The sequence below is a fragment of the Schistocerca piceifrons genome, chromosome 10 (genome assembly GCF_021461385.2).
Source record: "Schistocerca piceifrons isolate TAMUIC-IGC-003096 chromosome 10, iqSchPice1.1, whole genome shotgun sequence".
NCBI classification, from domain to species: Eukaryota; Metazoa; Arthropoda; class Insecta; order Orthoptera; family Acrididae; genus Schistocerca; species Schistocerca piceifrons.
Genome location: NC_060147.1, coordinates 127841174 through 127856478, shown reverse-complemented (window position 1 = coordinate 127856478; position 15305 = coordinate 127841174). Strand labels below are relative to the sequence as shown.

Below are 15305 nucleotides of genomic sequence, written 5' to 3'. Positions count from 1 at the left end.
ACGGCTTGCCATGCCATTTCCACCTGGCGCCTCAGTTGGACCAGCGTTCGTGCTGGACGTGCAGACCGCGTGAGACGACGCTTCATCCAGTCCCAGACATGCTCAATGGGGGACAGATCCGGAGATCTTGCTGGCCAGGGTAGTTGACTTACACCTTCTAGAGCACGTTGGGTGGCACGGGATACATGCGGACGTGCATTGTCCTGTTGGAACAGCAAGTGCCCTTGCCGGTCTAGGAATGGTAGAACGATGGGTTCCATGACGGTTTGGATGTACCGTGCACTATTCAGTGTCCCCTCGACGATCACCAGTGGTGTACGGCCAGTGTAGGAGATCGCTCCCCACACCATGAGCTGGGTGTTGGCCCTGTGTGCCTCGGTCGTATGCAGTCCTGATTGTGGCGCTCACCTGCACGGCGCCAAACACGCATACGACCATCATTGGCATTAAGGCAGAAGCGACTCTCATCGCTGAAGACGACACGTCTCCATTCGTCCCTCCATTCACGTCTGTCGCGACACCACTGGAGGCGGGCTGCACGATGTTGGGGCGTGAGCGGAAGACGGCCTAACGGTGTGCGGGACCGTAGCCCAGCTTCATGGAGACGGTTGCGAATGGTCCTCGCCGATACCCCAGGAGCAACAGTGTCCCTAATTTGCTGGGAAGTGGCGGTGCGGTCCCCTACGGCACTGCGTAGGATCCTACGGTCTTGGCGTGCATCCGTGCGTCGCTGCGGTCCGGTCCCAGGTCGACGGGCACGTGCACCTTCCGCCGACCACTGGCGACAACATCGATGTACTGTGGACACCTCACGCCCCACGTGTTGAGCAATTCGGCGGTACGTCCACCCGGCCTCTCGCATGCCCACTATACGCCCTCGCTCAAAGTCCGTCAACTGCACATACGGTTCACGTCCACGCTGTTGCGGCATGCTACCAGTGTTAAAGACTGCGATGGAGCTCCGTATGCCACGGCAAACTGGCTGACACTGACGGCGGCGGTGCACAAATGCTGCGCAGCTAGCGCCATTCGACGGCCAACACCGCGGTTCCTGGTGTGTCCGCTGTGCCGTGCGTGTGATCATTGCTTGTACAGCCCTCTCACAGTGTCCGGAGCAAGTATGGTGGGTCTGACACACCGGTGTCAATGTGTTCTTTTTTCCATTTCCAGGAGTATATATATATATACAAAGAAAGAAAATATGTTATGTGGACATGTGTTCGGAAACGCTTACTTTCCATGTAAGAGCCCATTTTATTACTTCTCTTCAAATCACATTAATCATGGAATGGAAACACACAGCAACAGAACGTACCAGCGTGACTTCAAACACTTTGTTACACGAAATGTTCAAAATGTCCTCCGTTAGCGAGGATACATGCATCCACCCTCCGTCGCATGGAATCCCTGATGCGCTGATGCAGCCCTGGAGAATGGCGTATTGTATCACAGCCGTCCACAATACGAGCACGAAGAGTCTCTACATTTGGTACCGGGGTTGCGTAGACAAGAGCTTTCAAATGCCCCCATAAATGATAGTCAAGAGGGTTGAGGTCAGGAGAGGGTGGAGGCCACAGAATTGGTCCGCCTCTACCAATCCATCGGTCACCGAATCTGTTGTTGAGAAGCGTACGATCACTTCGACTGAAATGTGCAGGAGCTCCATCGTGCATGAACCACCTGTTGTGTCGTACTTGTAAAGGTACATGTTCTAGCAGCACATGTAGAGTATCCCGTATGAAATCATGATAACGTGCTTCATTGAGCGTAGGTGGAAGAACATGGGGCCCAATCGAGACATCACCAACAATGCCTGCGCAAACGTTCACAGAAAATCTGTGTTGATGACGTGATTGCACAATTGCGTGCGGATTCTTGTCAGCCCACGCATGTTGATTGTGAAAATTTACAATTTGATCACGTTGGAATGAAGCCTCATTCGTAAAGAGAACATTTGCACTGAAATAAGGATTGACACATTGTTGGATGAACCATTCGCAGAAGTGTACCCGTGGAGGCCAATCAGCTGCTGATAGTGCCTGCACACGCTGTACATGGTGCGGAAACAACTGGTTCTCCCGTAGCACTCTCCATACAGTGACGTGGGCAACTTCTCTGACGCTGACATTAGGGTTATCGTCAACTGCACGAAGAATCGCCCCGTCCATTGCAGGTGTCCTCGTCGTTCTGGGTCTTCCCCAGTCGCGAGTCATAGGCTGGAATGTTCCGTGCTCCCTAAGACGCCGATCAATTACTTCGGACGTCTTCCTGTCGGGACACCTTCGTTCTAGAAATCTGTCTCGATACAAACGTACCGCGCCACGGCTATTGCCCCGTGCTAATCCATACATCAAATGGGCATCCGCCAACCCCGCATTTCTAAACATTGCACTGACTGCAAAATCACGTTCGTGATGAACAGTAACCTGTTGTTGCTACGTACTGACGTGCTTGATGCTAGTACTGTAGAGCAATGAGTCGCATGTCAACACAAGCACGGTAGTCAACATTAGCTTCCTTCAATTGGGCCAACTGGCTTTGAATCGAGGAAGTACAGCACATACTGACGAAACTAATATGAGCTCTAACATGGAAATTAAGCGTTTCGGGACACATGTCCACATATCTTTTCTTCATTTGTGTGTGAGGAATGTTTCCTGAAAGTTTGGCCGTACCCCTTTGTAACACCCTATATATACAGGGTGAGTCACCTAACGTTACCGCTGGATATATTTCGTAAACCACATCAAATACTGACGAACCGATTCCACAGACCGAACGTGAGGAGAGGGGCTAGTGTAATTGCTTAATACAAACCATACAAAAATGCACGGAAGTGTGTTTTTTAACACAAACCTACGTTTCATTAAATGGAACCACGTTAGTTTTGTTAGCACATCTGAACATATAAACAAATACGTAATCAGTTCCGTTTGTTGTACTGTAAAATGTTAATTACATCCGGAGATATTGTAACCTAAAGTTGACGCTTGAAATCTCCAACGTTCAGTTGCGTGCTGTAACAAACACGGTCCACGGTCGGCGAGCAGCATCTGTAGGGACATGTTTACGATGACGACCGTGTTTACAAAAAATGGTTCAAATGGCTCTGAGCACTATGGGACTCAACTGCTGTGGTCATCAGTCCCCTAGAACTTAGAACTACTTAAACCTAACTAACCTAAGGACAGCACACATATCCATGCCCGAGGCAGGATTCGAACCTGCGACCGCAGCAGTCGCACGGTTCCGGACTGCGCGCCTAGAACCGCGAGACCACCGCGGCTGGCGCCGTGTTTACGAGTGTGGCTGTAGTGCACTGTTGTGGTTTGGTCTAGCTGTCGCAATGTCCGCCTGTAGCGCTTGGTGCTATTGTTATTCTGCATTCGTCTCCGCACGCAGACCAACTGTAGTACACCGTGTTACCAGACGTCTGTGATAGTGTAGTGTTGTAGGAACTGTGACCATGGTGTATTCGAACTCTGAAAAGGCGGAGATGATACTCATCTATGGCGAGTGTCGACGAAATGCAGCTGAAGCCTGCAGGGTGTATGCAGAACGGTACCCGGACAGAGAGCATCCGACGTGCCGCACATTGCAAAACATCTACCGCCAACTGTATGCAACAGGTATGGTCGTAGCACGCAAACGGGTCCGTAACAGGCCCGTCACAGGAGAAGCGGGTGCAGTTGGTGTGTTAGCTGCTGTTGCCATGAACCCACACATGAGTACACGGGACATTGCGAGAGCCGGTGGACTGAGTCAAAGTAGTGTCATGCGCATACTGCATCGTCACCGCTTTCACCTGTTTCATGTGTCGCTACATCAGCAATTACATGGTGATGACTTTAATCATCGAGTGCAATTCAGTCAATGGGCATTAACAGAGAATGCGTTGCAGTTCTACCTGTTTACCGATGAAGCGGGTTTCACAAACCACGGGGCAGTGAATCTACGGAACATGCATTACTGGTCCGTGGACAATCCTCGCTGGCTCAGACAGGTAGAGCGACAGCGACCGTGGATTGTAAATGTATGGTGCGGAATCATTGGCGACCACCTCATTGGTCCTCACTTCATTGCAGGGGCCCAAACAGCTGCAACATACATCGCGTTTCTACAGAATGATCTGCCAACGTTGCTCGAAAATGTCCCACTGGAAACGTGGTATCAGCATGACAGTGCACCTGCACATTCCGCAATTAACACTAGGCTGACCCTTGACAGGATGTTCGACGTGCGTTTCATAGGACGTGGAGGACGCATAAATTGGCCAGCCCGTTCTCCTGGTCTTACACCTCTGGACTTCTTTCTGTGGGGTACGTTAAAGGAGAAAGTGTACCGTGATGTGCCTACAACCCCAGAGGATATGAAACAACGTATTGTGGCAGCCTGCGGCGACATTACACCAGATGTACTGCGGCGTGTACGACATTCATTACGCCAGAGATTGCAATTGTGTGCAGCAAATGATGGCCACCACATGTCGGGACACACTCTATTCCACTCCGTAATTGAAAACGGAAACCACGTGTGTACGTGTTCCTCACCCCTCATGGTAATCTACATGTGCGTCAGTGAAAAAGACCAATAAAAAGGTGTTAGCATGTGGTCGTAATGTGCTGTTCCAGTCTCTTCTGTACCTAAGGTCCATCACCGTTCCCTTTGGATCCCTGCGTAATTCGGTGCTCTCCGATAGACACGATCGAACAGCGGAGGAGTGGTACTCAAGCGTCAACTTTAGGTTACAATATCTCCGGATGTAATTAACATTTTACAATGCAACAAACGGCACTGATTACGTATTTTTTATATGTTCAGATGTGCCATCAAAACTAACGGGTTTCCATTTAAAAAAACATAGGTTTGTGTTAAAAAAACATACTTCCGTGCATTTCTTTATGGTTCGGATTAACCAATTACACTAGCCCCTCTCCTCACGTTCGGTCTGTGGAATCGATTCGTCAGTATTTGATGTGGTTTACGAAATATATCCAGCGGTAACGTTAGGTGACTCACCCTGTATATATATGTATATATTATTGAGAAAGCCTTTTAAAATAAAAAGATATCCTTAGCAGTGTGTGTTATTTCACCAGCACCTCCTGGCCCCTACTTCCACGATAACGTTTTTGGGATACCATGTGTACTTTAGTTGTTGTTTGTGAACCGCGCTAATTGACGGTTAGGTGCTGTTTAGAAGAGACCTCCAACCCTTAGTGCTCTTACGGATTTATGGAGAACCCTGCAGGATTTATGGCGTTAATTTCCTCCAGCACGACTTCAGACATTAGTCGAGTCCATGCTACGGCGTGTAGCGGCACTTCTGCGTGCTCGCGATGTCCCTACACGATATTAGGCAGGTGTACCTGTTTCTTTGGCTCTTCAGTGTGTGTGTGTGTATTAAGATGTTCAACAGGTCCACTTTCCTTCTGAAGAATTCAAATTTATATTCCTCGAAACTGTGGTAAAGGAGTAACGAACCTTTAATTGTGCAACGTGGTGTGTAGTTCTCCAATCCCGCCGAGTGAGAGTTGCGAGTCAAATTTTCCGGCTGCACCAGGTGCACGTAAGTGTGGTCTGCTGCAACTGGGGCAGTCCCAGGTCCGGGGAGGAAGTCACGGCGTGGGGAAGCACGGCCGATTCAAGTATATTTAACTTATTTGTTTTTTTTTCTTTTATCATACTAGAACGTGTGCTGTCGGCGTGGCGGTACTCACCGACGCATTCGACGGAGCCATCGTTCTTGTAGAGCGCGCCCATCTGGAAGAGGCAGACGCAGCGGCCGTCGCGACACTCCGTCTTCTCCGTGGTGCGCTCGCACTGCTCCGAGAACTCGCACGTCTCGTTGATCTTGGCCGCTGCAACACGTGGGCAGCCCGTAAACATGGAGCTGGGAAGGGTAACTGCCACGAATCACGGGTTCTTTCGACAGTCAGGAGGCGCGGAGGGTCAGAAGGGGGTGTACTTGCTCCTCTCTAGCGGACTGGGAAAAAGAGACATTAGCCGGGCTGGTGACTGCTGTCTGCACGGCGGGCGTATTTGAGCATTAAGTGGGTAGGTGGAAAGACTGCAAAGGCTTGAAACTTCCCGGCAGATTAAAACCGTGTGCCGGAGCGAGACTCGAACTCGGGACCTTTGCCTTTCGCGGGCAAGTGCTCTACCAACTGAGCTACCCAAGCACGACTCACGCCTCGTCCTCACACCTTTACATCTGCCAGTACCTCGTCTCCTACCTTCCAAAAGTTTACAGAAGCTCTCCTGCGAACCCTGCAGAACTAGCACTCCTGAAAGAAACGATATTGCGGAGACATGGCTTAGCTACAGGCTGGGGGATGTTTCCAGAAAGAGATTTTCACTCTGCAGCGGAGTGTGCGCTGATATGAAACTTCCTGGCAGATTAAAACTGTGTGCCGGACCGACACTCGAACTCGGGACCTTTGCCTTTCGCGGGCAGCAGAGCTTCTGTTAAATTTGGAAGATAGGAGACGAGGTACTGGCAGAAGTAAAGCTGTGAGGACGGGTCGTGAGTCGTGCTTGGGTAGCTCAGTTGGTAGAGCACTTGACCGCGAAAGGCAAAGGTCCCGAGTTCTAGTATCGGTCCGGCACACAGTTTTAATCTGCCAGGAAGTTTCATATCAGCGCACACTCCGCTGCAGAGTGAAAATCTCTTTCTGGAAACATCCCCCCAGGCTGTAGCTGAGCCATGTCTCCGCAATATCGTTTATTTCAGGAGTGCTAGTTCTGCAGGGTTCGCAGGAGAGTTTCTGTAAAGTTTGGAATGTAGGAGACGAGATACTGGCAGAAGTAAAGATGTGAGGACGGGGCGTGAGTCGTGCTTGAGTAGCTCAGTTGGTAGAGCACCTGCCCGCGAAAGGCAAAGATACCGAGTTCTAGTCTCGGTCCGGCACACAGTTTTAATCTGCTAGGAAGTTTCATATCAGCGCACTCTCCGCTGCAGAGTGAAAGTCTCATTCTGCAAACACTTGGCTGATGACGTGATAGGAGAAGAAACAGGAATCGATATGGAAGAGATGGGGGATCCAGTATTAGAATTTAAAAGACCTCTGGAAGACTTAAAATCAAATTAGGCAAAAGGGATGGTAACAGTGCATCGGAATTTCTAAAATCATTGAGGGGAAGTGGCAACAAAACAACTATTCACTTTGGTGAGTAGAATGAAAAAGAGTTTGGCGAAGTACTATCTGACTGTCGGAAAAACATCATTCACGTAATTCCCAAGATTGCAAGAATTATCGGACAATCAGCTTAATAGCTCATGCGTCCAAGTTGCTGAGAGGCAGAAGATTAGTGTTTAACGCCCCATCGGCAACGAGGTCATTAGAGACGGATTAGGGAAGGATGGGGAAGGAAATCGGCCGTGCCCTTTCAAAGGAACCATCCCGACAAATGTCTTGACCATCCGAAATTCATTGTACTCGCAAATTAAACATACCAATCTTTTGACATCTATAGATGTAGCTTCAAATTGTTGTGCATGTTTATGTAAAGTAGTGTAAAGTGAATTTGCTTTGTATCAGAGTCGATTTTGTGGCAGTCTTATATTGTGCGTACTTCCTTGTTGTTTATATGTGTCACAGTATGTAAACGTGTGGAAGTTTATAAATAAACTGTCAAAACTTTCCAGACCGAGAGAATTCATTTTATATAAGCAGTGGGACGGTGGGAGAGAGACGAGACAGTGACAGTGGGCGGGAAAGAGAGAGGAAATAGTGATGGCGGGGGAAAGGAAGTGGCAGTGAAAGAGAAAGAAAAATGGATGAAGATAATAGCAGTGGGAGCCGAAGAGAGACGAGTTACTGAGAGTCAGTGAGAGACAGTGGTAGTAAAAGAGAAAGAAACATGGATGGAGATAGAAGTAGTGGGAGCAAAAGAGGAGGAGACAGTGCAAATGGAAAAGAGATGTGTCGAGACCATACATAGGCCTGGGGGTTTCTACTCCCCGCAGATCGGTGAACTTTAGCTCGAAAAAAGTTCGCTAACTTTAAGAATTTTTAACATGTTGCAGGACTGTCAGCAACTGTGATAGCATAATATGTCAAAAATCTGCCTCAGTTGCGAAATTTTACTGGTCTTTCGCAACTGAGGCGGATTTTTGACATATTAATTCGCTAAATTTCCCCCATTCTCTACAGCCATGTGTTAGTTTCCTGGTCTATGGCTCAAAACCGCGGGAAAACCATCCCCAAGGACATGTGTGGAGAGGGGACAGTGGTGGTTGAAGAAAAAGACAACAGATTGCGAGCGAGAAAGAAAGAGAAAGTGGCAATGTAAGAGAAAAAGAATGGGAAAAGGCAATGGGAGTGGGACAGAGAGACAGTGAAAGTGTCAGAGAAGAAGGCAGTGGTAAGGAAGAGCGACTGAAACCGATGCATGCAGCTACACTGGGAGAGACAAACAGGAGAAAGTGCCAGTGGCGGAGGAGAGAGACAACGGCAGAGAGACATGTACCGGGTGATCAAAAAGTCAGTATAAATTTGGAAACGTAATAAACCACGGAATAATGTAGACAGGTAAAAATTTACACACATGCTTGGAATGACATGGGGTTTTACTAGAACAAAAAAAAAAAAAGTTCATAAAATGCCCGACAGATGGAGCTGGACAGCAAAACGAATTTGGGCTACCGAAAATCCTAGAACTGTCGTGGAAACTCCGTTGCACGACGAGAAAGTCACGGTATGGGTTGGATTTACCACATCTACCGTTATCGGGCCTTTTTTCTTCGAGGAAATGCGTGATTCTGGTTTCGTAACTGCCACCGTGACAGGTACTGCTACCGTGAGAGGTACGCCGATATGTTACGGAATCGCATCAACCCTAGCCTGGCTGATAAACACCTGCTGGAACGTACGGTGTTTATGCAGGATGGCGCTCCACCCCATATTGCTAGACGCGTGAAAGATCTCTTGCGCGCATCGTTTGGTGGTGATCGTGTGCTCAGCCGCCACTTTCGTCATGCTTGGCCTCCCAGGTCCCCAGACCTCAGTCCGTGCGATTATTGGCTTTGGGGTTACGTGAAGTCGCAAGTGTATCGTGATCGGCCGACATCTGTAGGGATGCTGAAAACATCCGACGCCAATGCCTCACCATAACTCCGGACGTGCTTTACAATGCTGTTCACAACATTATTCCTCGACTACAGCTATTGTTGAGGAATGATGGTGGACATATTGAGCATTTCCTGTAAAGAACATCATCTTTGCTTTGTCTTACTTTGTTATACTAATTATTGCTATTCTGATCAGATGAAGCGCCATCTGTCGGACATTTTCTGAACTTTTGTACTTTTTTGGTTCTAATATAACCCCATGTCATTCCAAGCATGTGTGTCAATTTGTACCTCTCTATCTACGTTATTCCGTGATTTATTCAGTTTTCAGATTTATACTGACTTTTTGATCACCCTGTGTAGACAGTGGCAGTGTCAAGGCGTCACTATAAAGAGAGACAATGAGAAAAGGGTTTAGAATGTTCTGTGGTAAAAGGCGCGAATATGTTCGCATGCCTGAATTTTTGGCGAGGAATGCGGGATGAGGATTGAGGCAGCTGTTTCCCACTTTTGCGTCAGAGTCTTTTAAAGAGGGGCATATTCGCGTTTTTTGTGTGTGACAGGAACATTTTTCAGCTGGTACGTACGTGCGCAAACTTTGGAACAAAACTGAAACGACACTACAGCGTCGTCGGTGAGAGGAATGGGAAACAAAGATATGAGAGCGGGAGGAAAACATTTACAGACAATGACAGAGATAGATATTGCCTGAGCTTACGACACATAGGTCGAAAACGGCGGGAAACCCCTCGGCAATATATCAGTAGCAGCCTGCAACATCAGCAGTTATGCAGGTCCATACCGCATACGGTATGCCATACCGTGTATTGCAGCCTCATTACAGCAATGTTGACGGCAACGCTGTGTGTGGCGACTTCTTGCCGCAAACTAACCATCTGACCGCAAATAACATATTATCAAGAACACAGTTTGGAATTCTGAAGGGTTCTGATATCGAGAACGCTATTTACACCTACAGTGAAAACGTACTTAATTCTTCTTCTTCTTTCGATTTCGGCCATCTTTGGACCACGTTCAACAATTCACTTGCCCGGCTTTTTGATCTTTTTTTCTCTCTTCCCAATATTTCCTCATCATTTTCGAGTGGTTCCTCCTCCGCTCTTCCGACCATTTCCTGTTATTATTCTTTAGTTTCGTTTCTTCTGGAAAACACTTAATTTCGTTCACTATTTGTCTAAACTTTTCCCTGTCCCTGATTGACTCACGGGTGACATTAAAATAGGCCAAATCCTTTTTCACCATCTGTATCCATTTATTGTTGGTTTTTTCGTTCCTGTTACTATGTTCAAACACTTTTCTTGTTAGTCTGTTTCCATCCATCCTCGACAGGTGACCATAAAACGTTAGTCTGCGTTTACGCATCGCCTCACTCACTTTCTCAATAGTTTTGTATATTTCCTTATTACTCTTTAGCTTGTACTCTTCTCCAATCTTTCTCGGTCCTAATATTTTTCTCAAAATTTTCCTTTCTTTCTTTTCCATGTTTTCTATTTCCCCCTTTTTGTTAAGAGTTAGGCACTCCGATGCATACAGGCATTCTGGTCTAATGACAGTTTTATAATGTCTTAATTTAGCTTGAATCGAAATGTTTTTTTTGTTATATATGTCTTTGGTTTTTTGAAAAGCAAATTCCATTTTCCTTGCTCTCGCCTGGTTTGCACTCTTGTCTAAACCATTCACTTGAATTATTTCACCTAAATACTTAAATTTTTCTACTCTCTTAATATTGCCGTATTTAGTAATAAGATTTTTCTTGTTATTTCTAGACATATACACGGTTTTTTCAAATGAAATCTGCAGTCCAGCTCTGGCCGAAACTTCTTGTAGTTTCTCCAGGTAGTTCTGAGCTATTTCTTCGTTTTCTGTAATTATTGCCAGATCGTCTGCAAAAGCTAAACAGTCCACTTCTATTTTTTCTTTTTTTGTTCCAATTCTGATGTCATTCTTGGTGCCTTTGAGTTCTTCTTTCCATATTCTCAATATCTTTTCCAGTACGCAGTTGAAGAGGATTGGGGATAAACCATCACCTTGTCTAACACCTGTTTTAATTTCGAACTTCCTTGAAATTTCACTCATAAATTTAACTTTGGCCTTACTGTTTGTTAGCGTCTGTTTGATAATTTGAATTGTTTTCGTATCGACCCCAAATTCTTCCAATACTTTCAGTAATGTTTCTCTATCTACCGAGTCGTATGCTTTTTTGAAATCTACAAATACTATTGCAAATCTCTGGCCTCTTGAGATTCTGTAACGAATTAGTGTTTTCAGGTTAAATATTTGTTCAACACAGGATCTACCTTGTCTAAAACCTGCTTGATATTCACCTATTTTTTTATCCAGAACTGGCTCCACGATTTGAAGTAATTTCCTTGACAAAATTTTGTATCCTACTGGTAGTAGCGAGATCCCTCTATAATTATTAACATTCATCTTATCCCCCTTTTTGTGTAGTGGGTGTATCAGGGCACACTGCCAGTCTTCAGGAATTCTTTCTTCGTCCCAGATCTTCTTAAACATATGTTCCAAAACTTGTGGGAGGTTGGTATCCATTATTTTTAGGATTTCTGGTACTATGGAGTCTTCACCTGGGGCTTTATTGTTTTTTAGACTGTGTATTATGTGTTTTATTTCTTCAGCGTCTGGAGGTTTTGACTCGGTATTAGTATTTCGGTGGTTTTCAAAACTCATTTTATCTTTGGGTGGTTCACAATTTAGTAGATTCTCGAAATATTTTGCTAATATTTCACAATTAGTCTTGTTTGTCAAACCTAGCTTGTTCTCTTCATCTTTAAAACATAAATTTGGGGATTGGTATTTGGTTAGCTGTTTTCTAAAAGTTTTGTAGAAATCTCTAGAATTATTTCTTTTAAAGTCTTCCTCAATCTGTTCTAGGTTATCCTGAAATTGTCTACTTTTTTTATTACGGAAAAGCTTAGCTGTTTCTCTTCTCTGGATTTTAAAATTGTCAAGATCTTGAGGATCTTTTGTGGAGTTCCATTTCTGCCACAATTTCTGTCTCTTCTCCAGGTTCTCATCACATTCATTGTCCCACCATGGATGTCTTCTTACTCTTTCCACGAGACAATTTTCTTTTGCTATTTCAACTATTTCGTTTTTGATCTCCTCCCATCCCGCTTCCTTATTTATTGTGGATATGCCATCGCTATCTTTGTGCAATGCTCTTTGAAACCGTTGTTTAATTTCTTCATTTTTTAACGTTTCTGTGTTATATTTTGGAATTTTGTAAAAGGTTTTCTTCTCTTTTCGAAATGGGAGTGGTCTGAATTTAATCGTAGTCAAATAGTGGTCTGAATCAACATCAAGGCTTTTCAGCACTTTAGTGTTTTGAATTTCTTCTTGACAATGAAGTGAGATAGCCACATGGTCAATTTGGAATTCTCCGAGAAGTGGCTTTGGTGATCTCCATGTTTTAGTTTTTCGGCTCAGCTTTTTGAACTGTGTTGTCATTATTTTCAAGTTGAAATGCCTACATACCTCTATAAGCCTTTCTCCATTTTTTGAAGTTCTTTTGTGACCTGGGAAGAGGCCTACTGTTCCATGGTATTTTTTCTCCCTTCCTATTTGTGCGTTAAAATCGCCTACTAACATTTTTATGTTCTTCTTTGAGCATCTATCCAGTTCCATTTCAAGTATCTCCCAAAATTCTTCAACTTTCTCCGGGTTATTTTTGTTGTCCTGGTTTATGGGTGCATGGCAGTTGATTATAGAGTATCCTTTGTTTTTACATTTAATCTCAAGAATGGATAGTCTCTCAGAACTCGAGTAGAAGTTAGTAACTGAATCTAAAATTGAGTGATGTACCAGAAATGCTGTTCCCAGGTATGGCATTTGTTTCATTAAGATTTTACCTGGTTTTCCTTTATATAAACGATAGTTTTCAAAATCTAAGGCAGTTTCATCTAAAAACCTTGTTTCTTGTAATGCACATATTAAAGTTTCTTTCTGGTTCAGCTTTTCAATCAATAATTTCAATTTTCCTACTTTAATTAGAGAGTTTACATTTAGGGTTGCAAACATAGTTGCTTTCTTAAATTTCAGTGTTGAGGGCTGCATACATGTTGGTTGGGGTCCTCCAAAATCCTTTGACCCCTTTGCATTGTTTCTACGAACAACGGAGGATTTGCCATTCGGTCTACCTCTTGGAGTAGTGTCTATCTTTGACGACGTTCCCATCATGCTTTGCAGTAGTTGTTGGATAATAAATTGGGGGATCGGGTTGCCCCGAATCCGAAATTAAAACCAAGGTAGTAAGCCCTGGAGTTAGCTCTTCCGCTCTCTCTGCCGTTGGGAAATTGTTCCTCTTCCGCCATTGAGACCGTTGGCTGGGTTTCACCTAGTAACCCTAGGCAGGGACCCTATGACAGGGTGCTACCATCTGGAGCCGGACGGACCCTGGTTTTTTTACGAGGTTGTTACTCCTCCCCCTCCACACTTCCCCATCCTCTTGTTTTTAGATGGGCCCGGGCTTGGGACCGGCTTAAATAACAAATTACAAGCAGTAGGTATTTTCTGTGATCTGTCAAAGGCATTTGTGTGAACCACAACATCCTTTTAAATAAATTAGAATTCTATGGTGTCACGGGCAGTGCTGCAAAATGGTTCAAGTCATACCTCGCTAACAGGAAACAAAGGGTGTCAGTGCAAGGGACTAGTGAATTAAGTCATCAGTCACCATCAGAATGGGAAGAAATTACATGTGGTGTCCCACAAGGCTCCATCTTAGGGCGATTGCTTTTTCTTGTGTACATTAATGATCTCTCATTAGTTACACTGCCAGAAGCAGAGTTCGTTTTGTTTGCAGATGACACAAGTATTGCAATAAATAGTATGTCGAGTGTAGTTCTAGAAAGATCTGCTAATGATATTTTCATGGATATTAATAAATGGTATAAAGCCAACTCACTGACATTAAATTTCGAAAAGACTCACTATATGCAGTTCAGAACCTGTAAGAGGTCTCCATCCAGCATATGCATAAAGTATGAAGAAGAGCAGATAGAAGAGGTTGAGAGTCTTAAATTCCTAGGATTACAACTTGATAATAAATTTAGTTGGGAGGAGCACACCTCAGAACTGCAGAAACGCCTTAACAAATCTGTATTTGCAATTCGAGTGTTAGCTGACACAGGCGACATAAAAATGAAAAAGCTTGCATACTTTGACTACTTCCATTCCATAATGTCATATGGTATAATATTTTGGGGTAACTCTTCAAGACAAACAAAAGTTTTCAGAGTCCAAAAGCGTGTAATACGTATTATTTGTGGAGTGTACTGCGAATGGCTGAAAGCAAGGGGAAACTACGGCTGTAATTTTTCCCGAGGGCATGCAGCTTTACTGTATATTTGGGGAGCAAAATAACTGATGATGGTCGAAGTAGAGAAGATATAAAATGTAGACTGGCAATGGCAAGGAAAGCGTTTCTGAAGAAGAGAAATTTGTTAACATCGAGTGTAGATTTAAGTGTCAGGAAGTCGTTTCTGAGAGTATTTGTATGGAGTGTAGCCTTGTATGGAAGTGAAACATGGACGATAAATAGTTTGGGCAAGAAGAGAATAGAAGCTTCCAAAATGTGGTGCTACAGAAGAATGCTGAAGCTTAGATGGGTAGATCACATAACTAATGAGGAGGTACTGAGCAGGATTGGGGAGAAGAGGAGTTTGTGGCACAACTTGACTAGAAGAACGGATCGGTTGGTAGGACATGTTCTGAGGCATCAAGGGATCACCAATTTAGTACTGGAGGGCAGCGTGGAGGGTAAAAATCGTAGAGGAAGACCAAGAGATGAATACACTAAGCAGATTCAGAAGGATGTGCGTTGCAGTAAGTACTGGGAGATGAAGGAACTTGCGCAGGATAGGGTAGCATGGAGAGCTGCATCAAACCAGTCCCAGGACTGAAGACCAGAACAACAACAAATTCACGGACGTCATGTAGGAAACTCTTCAAAGAACTGGGTATACTAACTACTGCCTCTCAGTATATTTAGTCCTTAATGAAATTTGTCCTAAATAATATAGCTCTTTTTCGAACAAACAGCTCAGTTCATACATACAATACCAGGAACAAAAATGATCTGCACAAGGTCTTAAAAGCACTTACTGTAGTTCAAAAAGGGGTCGACTACTCAGGAACACTGATCTTCAATAATTTGCCAGCAAACATAAAAAATTTAGTTACAAATAAAGAT

General features: G+C 44.7%; 1 protein-coding gene across 3 annotated transcripts in view; it reads right to left on the bottom strand.

Annotated features, from left to right (window-relative positions):
* LOC124718969 overlaps positions 1-15305 on the bottom strand; it is a 288559-nt gene that overhangs the window by 131492 nt on the left and 141762 nt on the right. For all 3 annotated transcript variants that reach the window (XM_047244639.1, XM_047244640.1, XM_047244641.1), the window contains exon 4: positions 5721-5861. In XM_047244639.1, the coding sequence (XP_047100595.1) occupies positions 5721-5861 (141 nt within the window). The remainder of the gene's footprint in view (positions 1-5720; positions 5862-15305) is intronic.